A 16,090-nucleotide genomic window follows, 5' to 3' on the forward strand; every position below is an offset into this window, starting at 1 on the left:
TTATATTCCAAGACAGGCTTAACTGTCATCTGTCATATTTATAACAGCAGCGTCAATTCAGAGTTTTATGCTCAAAACTTGTGGACTCAATTAGGAGATACACTTTGAAGAATTGGTCCCTACGATATACACATAGTAACCTAAAAGAAAAAAATGTCTTGTCAATATTATTGTAGTGATTTCTGTGTATTCTTGTGTTAATTATGTGATGGGTTCTAGTGCTTTAGACTTTGCCATCATGGATGATCCCTGGAACTTGGCCATGTCTCATTGACTGGAATGGACATTTCAGTTCTAATTTAGCATACTTACTTCTACTGCTAAGTGAAAGCAGAGTTTACATAACTCAATGTATATGGTTGTATAGACTTTCATCTTCTGAGTTTTATAACTCTTTCAAGTTATAAAGCTTGAAAATTGCATGTTTCAGTGGATAGTGAGTCCGTAGTACTTACCAGGTACCCATTGTGCTTTACCAATATTAAAAACAAAATCTTTGTTCTGAGGTCATTATATTTACGTTGAATAAATCTGAAGTTAGACTTCAGGTCGATGTTGAAGTGGGGTCAGATCTATTTTACTGCTAAAACTTCCAGCACAATCACAGTATAAAAGGGTTAAGCAAGGATGATACGGGTAAATAACCAAAGATGGAGGCTTATCTAAAACCAAGACTAGATTGCATAATACGGAAAGGATAAGGGTAGTAATGAAGTTCTTAAGAATTAATGTCCCTTGTATACACTGTTCTATTTAAAATAGATAACCAACAAGGTCTTACTGTATAGCACAGGGAATTCTGCTTAATACTCTGTAATAACCTAAATGGGAAAAGAATTTGAAAAATTCATACATGAATACTGTATGAATACAGGTCTAGATATCAGCTATGCATTTCTTATCTAAGAAACTCTTAAACCCCTTCATAATGCACTAAGCCTATTTGCTTTACTTTGCACATTAAATTCTTTCACAATAAGACCTCTCCTGGTTTAGTGGTCACTATGTTAATTCTGTAGCATTTTAAAGCATTTTGGTTGATGAAATGTCTGTCCTTTTCCTCCCAGTACTTGAGAAATCCTCACTGTTATATGAAAGAACTGAGAAGATAAAGTACCAAAAGGTAAATGACTGTTTCAAAGACACATGATCAAACATCTACTCTAGAGAGACCTTATTCAGTCTTTGGTCTGGAATCATTCAGATTTGACTGCATGCACTTGAAAGACAGAGATGCCAGTGGCCAGGCTGGGAAAACCACTGGATTTGGAATTCATTTCACTCCTCTCTTGCCCCCTGTATAGTTAAGAGTCCTTCCTTACCAAGCTTAATCTTGACTGACCTTTCTGAGTCTTCCGGAACCTTGCCTTATCAATTATTTCTCCTTTGTCTTTCCACTTTCGTTTCTCTCTTTATTCTTAGTCTCATCCCATCTTCCCGTATGTATTTTCAGTCTTCCAACTGCTTATAAACAAATAGACAAAACTCAGTCTTGACAAAGTTGCAAATTCTTGCCTTGACATTGCTTTTACTTCACTCACGCTCTTCAGTGTGGGCCTTTGTGGCTACCTTTTCTGGCTCCTCATGCGTTCTTTGAGCCTTTCCAAGGAGGCATGTGTCTTCACTCCTCAACCTGAGTCACTCCAGGGTCAGTAGTTAACAACTCATCACAAGATCAAGTCGCACAATTCCTGTTCTTGTTTCTTTTTTCATCTTTTCGTAGCAGAATATAACTCCTCCAAGCTGCTTCCTAAAATTCTCTGTTGATTTCTGAAACATATTTATTTTTTTCCCTTTCTGGAAGAAAGCTGGTTTTCTGCTTTCTGCCATCTAAATTCAAACATTCGATTAGGCAACCTTGATAGATTATATTCCATCATACCTCCCTCCAGGTATATGAGTTCTTCCTCACTGAGCTCCTAAATATAAATAAGGTTTTTCTCATACTCTTCCTGTTGGTTTGCTCTAACATAAATACTTCCTACTTCCCTATCTTGATCTAAAGGTAGCTTAGTCATCTTTCAAGACAGTTTATCACGATGGTTAAGAGACCTCACTCCAGAGCCAGAGTGCGTGGGTTCACACCACATCTCCAGACTACTAGTATATGATCTTGGGTAAGTTATTCGGCTCCAACATGCCTTAGTTTCCTCATGGTAAAGTGGAAGTAGGAATAATTTCTTCCTTGTAGGATTGATGAGACAGTTAATGGGTTAATATATGTAAAGATTAAATAGTAAGACAGTTCTAGACAGAGTAAGTTCTATGTGTATAAGTACTTTTGATATTTCTACTCTCTCAAACCCCACCTTGTCTATAAAACTTTTCTCATCTCCTGAGTCCAACTAAAGGTCATCTCTTCTGGGATGCTCTCTTATGAGGCTTAACTTACTCTAATTTTAATTGTCTCTGTCTTAACCTAGATTAGAGTAGGCTTTTTGCTCTCATATGTTCTCATATCTTACTTAACTTCAAAAAAATTTTCTTTTCCTACTAAAGATCAAGTCGATTTTTTTCCTAAAATAATTTCTGAAGATTTGAAGGTCTTGAGACTATTCTGTGTTTTGAATTTTTGATGAGAGATCCCCAAAGATACTTTGAGGTTGCTCTGGCCTGAACTTCATGGGCTGGCCTGAACTTCATGAAGGAGAATAATGGAAGTGTCACTTGTGATTAATTTCCTTTTCTATAGGAGGGCTTTCTGACTGTGTAGCTCTAACTCATCCTAACCACCTCTTTGGGAAAATTGGGTTGTAGCAGTGTATGTGTATCTGTGTGTTTTTCTAATATTTCTTGCACATTTTACAGTACATTTTTACAAAGTTGAACATATTTATTGTGACAAGGAAATAAATTCTCTTGAAAATGTTTTCTTTAAAATTTTACTCTTGTATTTAATAGGTTGGCGTTAGAAATTTCAACATGGGTTAACAGCTCTTACTATAGTACCCTCTCGCCAGAGGACATTCCGATACCCTAAATGTTGGTGATGTTACAATTGCTGAATGGAAGCTTTCACTGAATCATATACTGACAACAGTAATTCCAACAATAGAAATTATCACCAGGCATTGATAAAACCTGAGAGCAAATCATTATGACAAAGTACATCCTGATGGGAATACCAAAAATACACATAGGCTACATTATCTTTATTTCATTTTCCTCTTTTAGAATAAAAGTTTTGGTATTTGAAAGAAAAGGGACAGTTGTTTGTTGAAAATGAAATTGTTGGACATAACCAACCATATGTTTTAGATTTTTTTCCCTGTATTCTTACTGAAAATGTATTTTGAATTTGTTGTGTTTCTCCATACTTTGTAAATTCTTTCCTTAAGGTAAAAAAAAATTTTTTTTTCCTTTCTCTTTTCCCAACATTTGCTTCAGCTAGGTTTGACCAACAAGTTGGATTCTTTCAGCCTGTGTCATTGTAAAGCCAACATGTCTGGTGATGTTTGTCTGCAGATGCAACTTATGAGTCAGTTCTAACTTTGTATGTTACTTTAAAAAAATCAGTAATGGATTATCTTGTATTTAAACCTGTTGAACCTTTGCAGCCTTGAATTTGCAGAGTGACACAGTTAATGTGCTATGGTCACATGTTTAACTTTGTCAGGAAACATTGATTCGTTTTCATATGTTATCAAGACAAGAAACAGTCTCTTTTTGATTCTGCATCCATCTTATAATCAGAAGAAGATATATCTGCCTCACAGATGGAAACAGAATCAGAAGGAGACTTTCTTGTCTTGATCACACCGTGAAGCAGCAATCAAACCAGAAATAACACTTCAGTCTCTGACACATACTGTTGCATATTCATGTTGGGTTTTGCAATAGACTTGGAGTCTATAGACTTGTAATCTGTTTGACATCATCCCTAAGAACTTTAGTCTCCTGGTTCTAGATGACATGGTTAATTAATCCAAATTTGTATTTTCAAAATAGAAGCTTGGCAATGGATGGGACCTTTGTATGATTCAAACTGTCCTATATAGAAAATGCCTAGATATTAGTGTAGCGAGAGAAGATATAAATAGGAATAGCATTGGAAGTCATAATATAGTAACTTTCAGACCATATGGAGAAATACTATTATCAGTCATTTTCTTGTTTTGTTTTATACACCAGTTAACGTATGCCAATGATTTTCATTGTCACAGAATTGCATTATTGTTCATTGACAGAGTAGCAAAAATGTAGAAGTATGCAAATGAGAAATGGAATTGGGAGATGTCATGGAATACGTACTAATTGTAGGAAGAATACAGCACATGTAATCCCCGTGGTTTTGGGGTAGTTAATGCCTGGAAACTGTGTCATTATGCAAGGTTGCATTTTCTGAAGAGGGTCAGTGCTATAATTGGGGCTTGCATTTTTTTATCTGAAGATGTGGGAAGCTTTAACTAATGGATATAACCAACAAAGTGCTACCTAAATGAAAATTCAGCAGTCACAAACGGTGGTCATCTGCACATCAAAACATCTAAAATTCAGTACATGGGCTGAGATAAACACTAACATTTAATTACCAGTAATTTTGCTTGCTAGCAGAATGCAGAATGGTTCTTGAAAGCTCTTTGGATAATGCAGCTCTCTAGAGGGACTCTTCTAGGATGCCTGATGGTGTGCTATTACTTAGATCTCCCTCAAAGGACTGAAATTTTAAAGTTGGTGATGACAGTTCTCTTATTGTTTCTCCTACTCAAAACTCCTTTTGATCCAACACTTCCCCCTTCTCCCTCACTTGCACTCAACCAGACTACTTAGCACGTATTTTATTTCAAAGACTAAAGAAAGGAAACAGTAAATGATAGCTCCCAGAAACCTCACATTTTATTGGAAAGCCATAAGAACAACTTCCAGAGCAGCTAAAATTTTGATTAGATTCTATCCTGGTAGGTAGGGTTGTGCCTATGTCTTAAAACACTGGCAGCTGTCTTAACCGAAACCAAAGGAATATATGGGGAGAGGGACTGAGCTGTCTGTTTTCACTTGGTAGCCGGAGAGCCTCAGTCACTGAAAGGGACAGAACTGTCTTCTATAGAGACTACTGAGGACCAGATCAGCTCCATGGGTCCACTCACCACAGTCTGCTAATTGGCTCCTTTCTTAACACTGGGGAACAGGAAAGCTGTTCCAATAGGCTTCTATTCCTAATACCATTGCTTTACCTTTAGTGCAGAATGGAGTCAAGGTTTAAATCCTTTACTGCTGGATACTTTTGTCTTGCCTCTGAAGGTGTCCTGCTAGAGAAGCTTATGGGATCGAATATTTGGCTTCAGTTTCTATAAGTTAAAATGCAGAAAAAGATAGGTTCCAGTGGAGGAGTAGATATTCAGAAGCAGAATAGGGAAGGTGAAGAGAGACTATTCAAAAAGAGAAACTTTCTCTTTCTCCAGACTCTCTCCCTCTCTCTTGTATGTGTGGGTAATGCATCTTTGCCCTTACTGTGTTAAAAGTCACCGTGACCTCATGCTGATATTCCCAGAGCAAAGCTGTTGGTATTAAAAACCTATAGCTGGCCTGGAACTCTTTCCCAGCGTGTGATAAACTCCAAACAAAATCTTCTATGTTGCATTCTAACAGCTCTGTAAAAATGGTTCTATGTCCTAGTTTTGTTTGGTGTAGCTTTCCAATACAATCGATGTAGAAATGAATTACCCCTTGACTTTGGAAATAAGCAATTCATGAGCGATTTCTTAGATAAAACTATTTAATCAGGTTCTGAACATACAAGAGAATCCATGAAAAGATACAAGCCTTTATGAACAAGTGAACATTTTTTTTCTCAAGAAATATTCCATTTTCTGGGCTCAATTCAAAACAAAACAAAAATGGTTCCTTCCAAAGTAAATGGTATAAATGATTGGTGATAATAGTGTTTGCTTATGTGTTCACCTCTTCAGATTTGTTGAAGGAAGGAAAAGGGAATGGCTCCACAGCTAAAACCTTCAACTTTGGCAAAATTGAGACCATTTTTGTGGTATCGGACAATCTTAACACTTATTCTTGCTCAGGAATTTAATCCACTTTCTTCGTAAAATTCAAGATACTTTATCATATTTTTTTTCCACGAGAAGATTAACCTAGGTGTAAATAAAATTACCCTTCATACTTTAAAGATCCTTTGTGAACTTTGGAGGACAAAGGAGTCTCTAGTTAGGAACTTGAGAATTTTAGCATTGATTGAGGAGCAAGTGAATCCAGCCTCTACTTAGATAATTTTTCTCACCAGTAGCAAGGGGCTGAAAGCTGGTTTCTGGCAGACAGAATACACCCTGTTGGGAGGTCACACATGACTAAGTGCTCCGTGTTAGTGTCCTATGAAACAGCAAATCTTGCTTTAGAAAAAAGTCAAGCCTTGCATTTGCATTGAACGTGTGTTCCCGAAAGATTTGCAAACACTGTTCACAATATCAACTAATTCTGGATGAGGTAGTGGAGATGGTGAGGGCAAGAAAATAATATCTACATTGCACCAGTTTATGTTTCATAACTGGTTTTTATATATAGGAAACGGAAAATTTGGGCATAGAGCAAATCTTGCCAAGCAGAACCACCAGTGGTTGGTAGGTTACCCATCAAAAGGAAGTAAAGTGGAAACAACTGAGCATCTTCTATAAACACAATTACTTAGTCTTAGATTACTGAATTTATATATTTAAATGGTTCTCACATGATACAGGGTGGGAAAAGGAAATTGTTTTAATTTGGCTTTCCAGGCTTGGTAATCATCTTATGTTACTGTTTTCTATTTAAGTTAGAAGTCCCTGACTTTTTTTTTTTTTTTTAAGAGGGTTAGGTGGATATATTGTAGAAATTTAGACCTAAAAACTCTTCCTACTTGATTTTTCTCAACATTTCCATACACTAAACGCCATGTTAGTTTGTGAAAATTGTGATGGGCCCCTCCATAGATTGACTTCAACTGCATTTGAAATAATAGTTGAAAAATACTTTAAGCATTGCATAAAAAGGAAAATGGTTAGCATTTGATTGTTTTGAGGAAGCACTCAAAAAATTTGGGCATAGAGCAAATCTTGCCAAGCAGAACCACCAGTGGTTGGTAGGTTACCCATCAAAAGGAAGTGAAGTGGAAACAACTGAGCATCTTCTATAAACACAATGCTATGAAGTAGTTCTGCATAAGCAAAGCTAATGAAACAGAATTTTTCTAGCACTGATATCTTCATCTAAGACGTCTTCAGTGTTCAGTTCCATTCCCATTCATTACTTACCGAACTGACACATTATCCTGAAAACATTTCCTAAACGTAATTGAAAACATTAAAAAGTCTGGTATTTGATAAACATTTGGATGTTGTTTTACAAATTTTTATTTCTGATTTTTAACAAGCTTCACACATGTTAAAATTATGTATAAAGAAATCCAATCATACCAATAAACCAACTGGTTGTCAATTTGATTTTCAGGGTGAAAGATGGTGTGTTTATGGTAATAATTAACAGGAGTATAGAACTTTATTGATTGTCTTCATCCATTTGGGCTGCTCTAAAAAAGTATTATACCCTGGTGGCTTATAAACAATAGAAATTTATTTCTCATAATTCTGGAGGCTGTAGAATTTCAAGATCAGGGTGCCAGTGTGGTTGGGTTCTGGTGAAGGCCCTTTTCTGTGTTGTAGACTGCCATCTTCTTGCTGTATCCTCATATACTGTAAGGGACCAGAAAGCTCTATGGGGGTCCCTTTTATAAGGGCACTAATCCCATTCATGAGGCGTCCACCTCATGACCTAATCACCTTCCAAAAGTCCCAGTTCCTAATACCATAACCTTGGAGGTTAGGTTTCAGGATATGAATTCTGGGGAGACACAAACATTCAGACCATAGCATTGATCACAGCACATTTTCTCACACATACCTTATTGTTTAGTGCTATAAGCATCCATAATATATACTTTTTTTTTTGTCAGAAAAGGAATAAACTAAATATCTTCATTTTACGGAATGGGAAATTTGAGACCCAGAGGGGGAAGTGACTTGCTCAGAGTTTTATAGCAAATTATTGACAGCTGGGACCAGCACTCAACGTGCATGCTGTGTTCAGCAAACTTCATACTGAGCGAGTGTTAGGTGGCTTGTTTTTGACATGAGTCGTAAAGAAAATATTTATAATTTATTTTTTTCTAAATGACGTTTTGTCCTCTGCCTGTCTACCTTTATTTTCTCAAAATGAAAGACTAAGCTTTAATTCAGTAGGCTCTGCTGATAGATAGGTTTATTTCAAGGTGAGCAAAACAATCAGGTGCGTATTAGAAAAGTTCTGGCTGAGTTGATCATATTAGAATTTGCAAGAATGGTGGTTGTTTAGTGAAACCCCATCATAATTCAGCTTCTACAGAGGTGATTTTGCCCAGTGTGTCCTGGGATTGTGTGTACAAAATAAACACAACTTAGCTGATTTGAATGGCTAAGGACCATCTTCCGTGTTCCCTGACAGGCTTCCTGGAGTGAAAGGAACAAAGAATTTGAAGAGCTCCGTAGAGGTGATTATCTTGTCTATTAAAGTATCTTTATTACAGCATAGCATTTCAAATTATTTCTTGCCCAGAACCCCCCAAAGAAAATTTTTTTTAATTTTAGTTTTGCTAGGGTGGCAATATGTAGGATCATATATATTTTTTCTTATAGATCTATAATTGTATTCAACTTGGTAGTTGAACATTAGCTTGTAAACAGGATTTCCTTTTACAAGAAAAGAAATACTTGTTAGCTCTAAGACCCAACAAAATCCTCCAAGTATTTGCTTTGGAGAAAAAATTAAAATCTAATATTTAGGGCACTTATTATTTACTTCATTTACTTAGCCTGTCTAACTAGGAATTTATCACACGGATGCCATCTCTTTCTGGGACCCTGACGAGAGGTGTAGGCAAAGGAGAACTGGGCTTGGGGGCCCCATAACTGCCACTGATCTTCTCTCTAACTTTCACACTTTCACTTTCACTTTCTCCTGTTTTCCCGCCTACCATTCCAGGTTGCTTTGATCACATAACAGTGCTAGAATGTCACTTTCTCTCTTCACCAAAAAGCAGAATTTTAATTCTTCTGGACTATTTGTTTATAGCCAAGTGGGATTAATTAACTAGATAGAGGCTCACTTTTATAAGATGGGGGGAATAAGTCACAAGACAGCTGTGGGAGATTTAGAACACTGTTAGTGCCTAAAAAATATTAAATGATTTGGGACTTTATATAAGAAAAATGTCATCTGTGGAAAATTAAAAGAAAAAAAAAGGTGGTGACATTTGACTGTTACTTTCCCTCATAGACATTCTATGTTTAGCTTATTAGCCAAGATAAAATGTAGATCAATTTTTTTTTGTCTTTCACGTATGTATATAATATGAGTCAGTAAATGAGTCTTAATTGAAGAATTTGGGCTCTCTTTTCATCCTGATGACTGAAAGGGAATTTTTCTCTTGTTTCCTTGGACCAGGTGATGGAGAGGTAGTGGGAAGATGAAATGATATTTCTTCTATGACCACTCCAGTATCAGATCAAATTAGGAGGAGTTAGATTTGATGACTGATCTATAATTTTTACTTCTGTCTGGAAAATGATTTCTTGGTATAAGAGACTTTTTATATTTTTTAAAGACTTGTGTAACCTCGAGAATCTTAAGTACATAAAAGATTCATATCTAAGAAGTAGACTGATTTTAGTATTAGCAGTATGGGGGTAGTATGGTGACAACAGATAACTGTACAAACTTCTTTTCCACATATATCCAGTCAGCAGGAGCATGCTTGGAACACAATTACCAAAAATCTTCTTGATGCCATTTAAAAATATTTTTTAAATGTTTTAATTACAGTGCTTCTAATTCCTGATTCCAGAACTTGTGTGTGTTTGTGGGTGTGGAACCTGTGTTCTACTTTTCTCTTGGGGTTTAGAAGCACAGAATTATCTCAATGATGGGGAAAGGAACTAACATTTATTGCAAGCCCATGAAATGTCAAACGTTGTACTGATGGCTCACATAAAATTTTCCTAAGATTGACCTTTCTTATCGTACAGGAAATGAAAGGACAATGAGGTTAAGTAACTTGCCCAAGGATTCAGGGCCAGTGTGCTGTGGAGATGGGATTCATAACAACATCTACCATGATGCAATGTGCAAAGTCTCCATGAAGTAATTCCTGTCCAACATTTTCCAGATTAAACACAGTGAAGTTCCTCTCTCTTGCTGTTGGTTGTTAGTTGTTTTCTGTGCCGATTTGAAGCCATCAGTCTTCAAATAGTTTTGGCCCTTGTAAATTAGAATTCTTCTGTAATTTCAAAGGACAGCTCCGGGGTTTGCTTTCCTTTGAGATGCTGTAACTAATAAATCAACTTTACTGTTTGGTTATTGTATCAACATGGAGAGCTTAGTTCCAGTGCATCAGCTTGGGTGTGAGTTTTCTTGCTGTGTCACTCTATGGCTAGTGAATGTCCCAAATGTGGAGAAATGCAAAGGTAGTCCCAGCCCTTTCATTGTAGCTTAGATTTGGGTTTAAGTGCCTTCCAGCATGGACTACTAGTTGCCGTGTTGTTTTTGTTTTGTTTGTTTAACTGCCCTTTTTTTAAACTTAGAAGTTCCAGCTTCTGAATTTCTATACCAACTCATTTCTTTCAAAATTAGAAGTAATAGAAATGCGAAATAATGAAAATAATATGCCCACCACTCTCCTTATTTTTTAAGGATTTGATACAAATCTCCATTGGCAAATGGGGTGATAAAAAGTTTAGGGGCAAAGTGTACCTGAAATTCTGAATTTCATCCTTATCTTGTCAACATCTTGAGTTTTGAATCACCGTAGATCTGCACCAACCTTGTGACCCAAGGTGGGTACCATTCCTGAGACAAGAGCTCTGCCCGTTGCCAGCTTCTTGGTGGGGTTCCCTGTAACCTCCTAGACAGTGCCCTCCTGCCTTACCTAATTTTGTTGGCTTGGCCTTTTGCTTATGACACTGCTGCATGAACTCAGCTAGTTAGAATTTCCATATGGGTAAAAGGAGGACACTAATGGTATACTTACGACCTCATGGTCCTGTTGAGAAGATTAAATAAAATAGTTTAGTAGTGTGTTAGGAATTAGGATTGTGCTGGACCCCTGGATACAGTTAATAGATTTTAAGTTATAATTTTAATCTATCCGTGGCTGTTGGCAAGGTTTTCACCCACATTGTCTAGGGAAATAACCAGACTGCCCTGCTTTTCCAGGGTTCTAGTGGATTCTATAAACCTCTCTCTGATACCTCACTATAACTAACATGAGAAAATTTGCAAAAGTAGGAGTGTTTATTAATGTTGAAAGACAAACAGGAATGGAGACACACTTTCTTACTTAGAATTTGATTATGTACATTCATTTCCTACCCAGAAATAAAGAATAGAAAGTGGCCCTAACTGTGTTTCAGAACACCAATTTTAGTAAAGTAGATTTTAGGTTTGTAAACCAACATGACTTTAAGCCTCTGGGAATAGCTGTATAGAATTTCATGCCTTGTGGGTGAGAAAGGGGCACTCGTGTTATGTTCATACACACACTGCATTTATCCTTTGTTTTCTATTCTATAATTTCTAAGTTGGTGTATGGGTTTCTATTATAGAATTGGGAGAAGATCCTAAAGGCAGGCCTGTCAGGTTTTCTCTTTCTTAGCTCTAAACTAAGGTACCAAAATATCTTGAAATATCAGAGCTGACATTTTGATGTGCACCATTCATGCATACTGGGTAATTAAGAATTCAATGGAAGAGTTATAAACTATAATTTAAAATACTGCTTCAGTTTATTTCTTCAGACTTTCATCTATTGTTTTGTGATTGCTTACAGGATAAAGGTGCATTTAAAATATTTTTACCATATATGTTTGCTCCCACTTCTGGGGGAGAAATGACCAAAAATTAAGTCAAATAGAGCCTGTCGGATGTCTGAAGTAGGTTATGACCAAAAGCCACTCTCTTTTTAGAAAGAAATGTGTAAGAGGAATTCTTACTTTGATAACGTAATAAAGGCCTTCCTTGAGAATTGGAGCAGTATTTTCATCATCCTTTGGTTTGTTCCTTTTTTTTTTCTTCCCCAGTTTTGGACAGGAGATTCACGTATAGAGTGGTGAGACAAATGTTGACTGAAGAATAGCACTCTTCTACCTAACACCTGGTTTCTAAATAAGATAAATGTCGGTTATCACTGTCCTGAGTCATGATTCCAAGGAATGGAATGTATAAGCAGCAAATTTTCTGTTCTAAATGGAAAATACTTTTAAAAAAACCCAAAAAGATTGGTCCAAGAGTACAGTATAATTCTGCCAGGAGACAGCCCTGAACTAGAACAGAACCAGAGGTCTCACCTGTACACCGGCACATGGGGCACAGGGCAAGGCGTGTGTCCTCTCTCTTTTTCTCTCTCTTTCTCTCCTGGACTTACTTGTGTGGACTAAAGAGGATATTGCCATAGAATTTCTGCCATGATTCATCAAGGAAAAGCAACAGATTTTCCTCTAAAGAGCAACATTTCGGTGGATTCCCACTGATATATATGATGCCGTTAAAATACACTTGAAGAAAAAGCAATGGAGTGCCTGTTTAGCTCCGACAACGGTTCTGGATTGAATTTATTATTTTTAAATTTATAATTGATTACTGATTTGGATTAATGCTTTAGTACCAGAGGAGAAAAATTCAGGATCCAAATATATTCATAGAATAAAAGTGTCAACCTCCAGGAAGTTGGAGACTTAACTTTGAGTGAAATAGGCTGTTAATGACCATTGAAGTTACATATCTAGTTTGACTTCTCATCAAGAAATTGATAATGAAGGACACTTTTATATTATTATGGAACTGTTTTCTTTTAAGCCAAAAATACCTTGAAAAGCAATGAATACAAGTATGACACAACTAACAAACTAAATGTAACTGGCAACACCATGCTTTTCATTTTCTGAGTGATAGTTTTCCTTTAATGGGTCCTTCTTAATAATGAGATAGACTAAATCCTCCTTGCATTTGGTCTTTGAAGATGTGTGTGCATATATGTACATATCTATGAATAATGGAGTTTGAAAGGAGTTTGTAGTTCGAGATTATTTTCTTGAAATTTGTGATTTTCCAGCTGTGCCATTTCTTTGCAAAGTGTTTTCAAGTTATGACACCTTTTACTAGCTTTACTATAGACCTAAAATGGCTGTCACTGCCATTTTGTTCGAGACTTGGTGTTTAGCCGGACATGGGAAAGCGGATGAAACAAATACTGCACCACTTCTCTTTACAATTGACAAGCTTAGTCTTTTAATCACTGATTCTTTGATCTCAGGTTGGTATGTCCTTGGCTTACTATGATGAGACACTTTACCTTTTTTTATGACTTTTTTTAATTGTGGCAAAATACATGTAGCATAAGATTTACCGTGTTTTCCATTCTAAAGTGTACAGTTCAGTAGTGTTCTGAACTGTTTACTCTGTAAACAGAGCAAGCATCTTCCTCCACTGGGGCTGCTATAAAAAAGTACCATAGAACAACAGAAATTTCTTTCTCACACTTCTGCAGGCTGGGAAGCCCCAGACCAAGGTGCAGGCAGATTTGGTGTCTGGTAGGGCCTGCTTTGTGATTGTAGACGGCTGCTTTCTGGTTGCGTGGGCACGTGGGGAAAGGGGCCAGAGAGCTCTGTGGTGGGGTATCTTCTGTGAGGCCAATGATCCCATCCGTGAGGTCTCCACCCATAACTCCCAAAGGCCCCTCCTGCTAATACGGTCACACTGGGGGTTAGGATTTCAGCCTATGAATTTGGGAGGACACAGACATTTGGTCTAGAGCCACGAGTAACTGTTTCTCGTTTTGTGTTATGTTTCGTTACAGAACTCCAAGATGGGAGGCAAGCTGAGCAAGAAGAAGAAGGGGTACAATGTGAATGATGAGAAGGCCAAGGACAAAGACAAGAAGGCAGAAGGAGCCGGGACGGAAGAGGAGGGAACCCCGAAGGAGAATGAGACCCAGGCGGCTGCGGAGACCGCAGAGGTGAAGGACGGCAAGGAGGAGAAGCCAGAGAAGGATGCCCAGGACGCTGCCAACAAGCCCGAAGACAAGGAAGGCGAGAAAGACACAGAGGCGGCCAAGGAAGACGCCCCGAAGGCAGAGCCCGAGCAGATGGAGGGAGCCGAGGGGAAGCCCGAGCCCCCGAAGGATGTTGCGCAGGAGCCGGCGGCCGCCGCGGCCCCCGCTGCAGGCGGCGACGCCCCCAGAGCTTTGGAGCCCGAGGCGGCGGAGCCCGCGGCCCCCAGCAAGGATGACAAGAGCAAGGAGGGTGGGGAACCCACAAAGACTGAGGCTTCCGCAGCGCCTGCCGCGCAGGAGACGAAAAGTGACGGGGCCCCAGCTTCAGACTCAAAACCCAGCAGCACTGAGGCTGCCCCATCCTCCAAGGAAACCCCGGCAGCCACGGAAGCACCCAGTTCCACGCCCAAGGCCCAGGCCCCCGCAGCCCCCGCAGACGAGGTCAAACCCGCCGAGACCCCGGCAGCTAATTCTGATCAAACCGTAGCAGTGAAAGAGTAACAAGGACAGCCTATGGAAAAAAAAGAATACCGCTTAACGACGACCTGTCTCTCTGTCTCTCTCTGTCTCTCTCTCTCTCTCTCTGTCTCTCTCTCTCCTATACTAACTTGTTTCAGATTGGAAGTAATGATACGTATTGCCCAAGAATAAGGATGTGTTCCCATCAAGGGAGGGGGGGGGGGAGAATCCAAATAGTATTTTTGTGGGGAAATATCTAATATACCTTCGGTCAACTCTACCAATCAGTCCTGGATTTGAAAGATCAATGTCTGAAAGTACAGTACATCTTTTGTACCTGAACTGCTGTTACATGCACTCCGCCACTAAGATCTGAGCATCTTGTCTTCTGCAAGGGGAGTTGGGAGTGATGCGTTCGATTCTGCCCGCAGGGCCTGTGCCGAGGCAATCAGATCTTTATGAAAGCAGTATTTTCTGTGTGTTCTTTTTCATTTACAGCCTTTCTTATTTTGATATTTTTTTAATGTTGTGGATGAATGCCAACTTTCAGACAGCCCACGTAGCCTGTCCACATGTATCTCAATGCCAATTCTCCATTCTTCCTTCCCAGGTCTTTTTGGGAGTAACAAACATTCTCTCATCCTACTTAGCCTCCCTAGATTTCTCATGACGAGTTAATGCATGTCCGTGGTTGGGTGCACCTGTAGTTCTGTTTATTGGTCAGTGGAAATGAAAAAAAAAAAAAAGTCTGCGTTCATTGCAGTTCCAGTTTTCTCTTCCATTCTGTGTCACAGACACCAACACACCACTCATTGGAAAATGGAAAAAAATAAAAATAAAAAAAACAAAAAAAATGTACAATGGATGCATTGAAATTATATGTAATTGTATAAATGGTGCAACAGTAATAAAGTTAAACAATTAAACTGAAGTCACAAGGATTACTGGTTTCTTTTCCCACCAACACGCTGTCCCCTCCTCTGTAATTGCCTCAGTAGAGAACAGAACAATGTATTGGGCATTTTCATGGGTATATTTGGATAGAAGTATAAAGCAGGATCCTCAGTGTTATCTTTTTAAAAAATTAGCAGGATGGGCTTCCCTGGTGGCGCAGTGGTTGAGAGTCCGCCTGCCGATGCAGGGGATACGGGTTCATGCCCCGGTCTGGGAGGATCGCACATGCCGCGGAGCGGCTGGACCCGTGAGCCATGGTCGCTGGGCCTGCGCGTCCAGAGCCTGTGCTCTGCGACGGGAGAGGCCAAAAGAGTGAGAGGCCCAAGTACCGCAGAAAACAAACAAACAAACAAAAATTAGCTGGATCTGTGTCAGTAAGTCTTGGAAGAAGGTAAACTGAAGACTTACTATGTCTATGGAGGTACACCCTATTAAAAAATGTGGGTGTTTTAATTTAATTTAAAATTTACTTAAAAGTCACAAATATTTTGAATAAAATACATTAAAGACAATAAATAGATTTGAACTTGAAGGCTGGGTAGAAGAGAATTAATAAGGTCTTATAAAAACATCACATGTATGTAAGTTGTGAAGCCACTGAAGATTGTTTTG

General features: G+C 38.5%; 1 protein-coding gene across 1 annotated transcript in view; it reads left to right on the forward strand.

Annotated features, from left to right (window-relative positions):
* BASP1 (brain abundant membrane attached signal protein 1) overlaps window positions 1–15,455 on the forward strand; it is a 54,572-nt gene extending 39,117 nt beyond the window's left edge. Inside the window, exon 2 of the mRNA XM_033852765.2 lies at window positions 13,871–15,455. Coding sequence (XP_033708656.1) covers window positions 13,880–14,566 — 687 coding nt within the window. The 5' untranslated portion in view covers window positions 13,871–13,879 and the 3' untranslated portion in view covers window positions 14,567–15,455. The remainder of the gene's footprint in view (window positions 1–13,870) is intronic.
* The last annotated feature ends 635 nt before the right edge of the window (window positions 15,456–16,090 follow it).

The sequence above is a fragment of the Tursiops truncatus genome, chromosome 3, assembly GCF_011762595.2.
Source record: "Tursiops truncatus isolate mTurTru1 chromosome 3, mTurTru1.mat.Y, whole genome shotgun sequence".
Lineage (NCBI taxonomy): Eukaryota > Metazoa > Chordata > Mammalia > Artiodactyla > Delphinidae > Tursiops > Tursiops truncatus.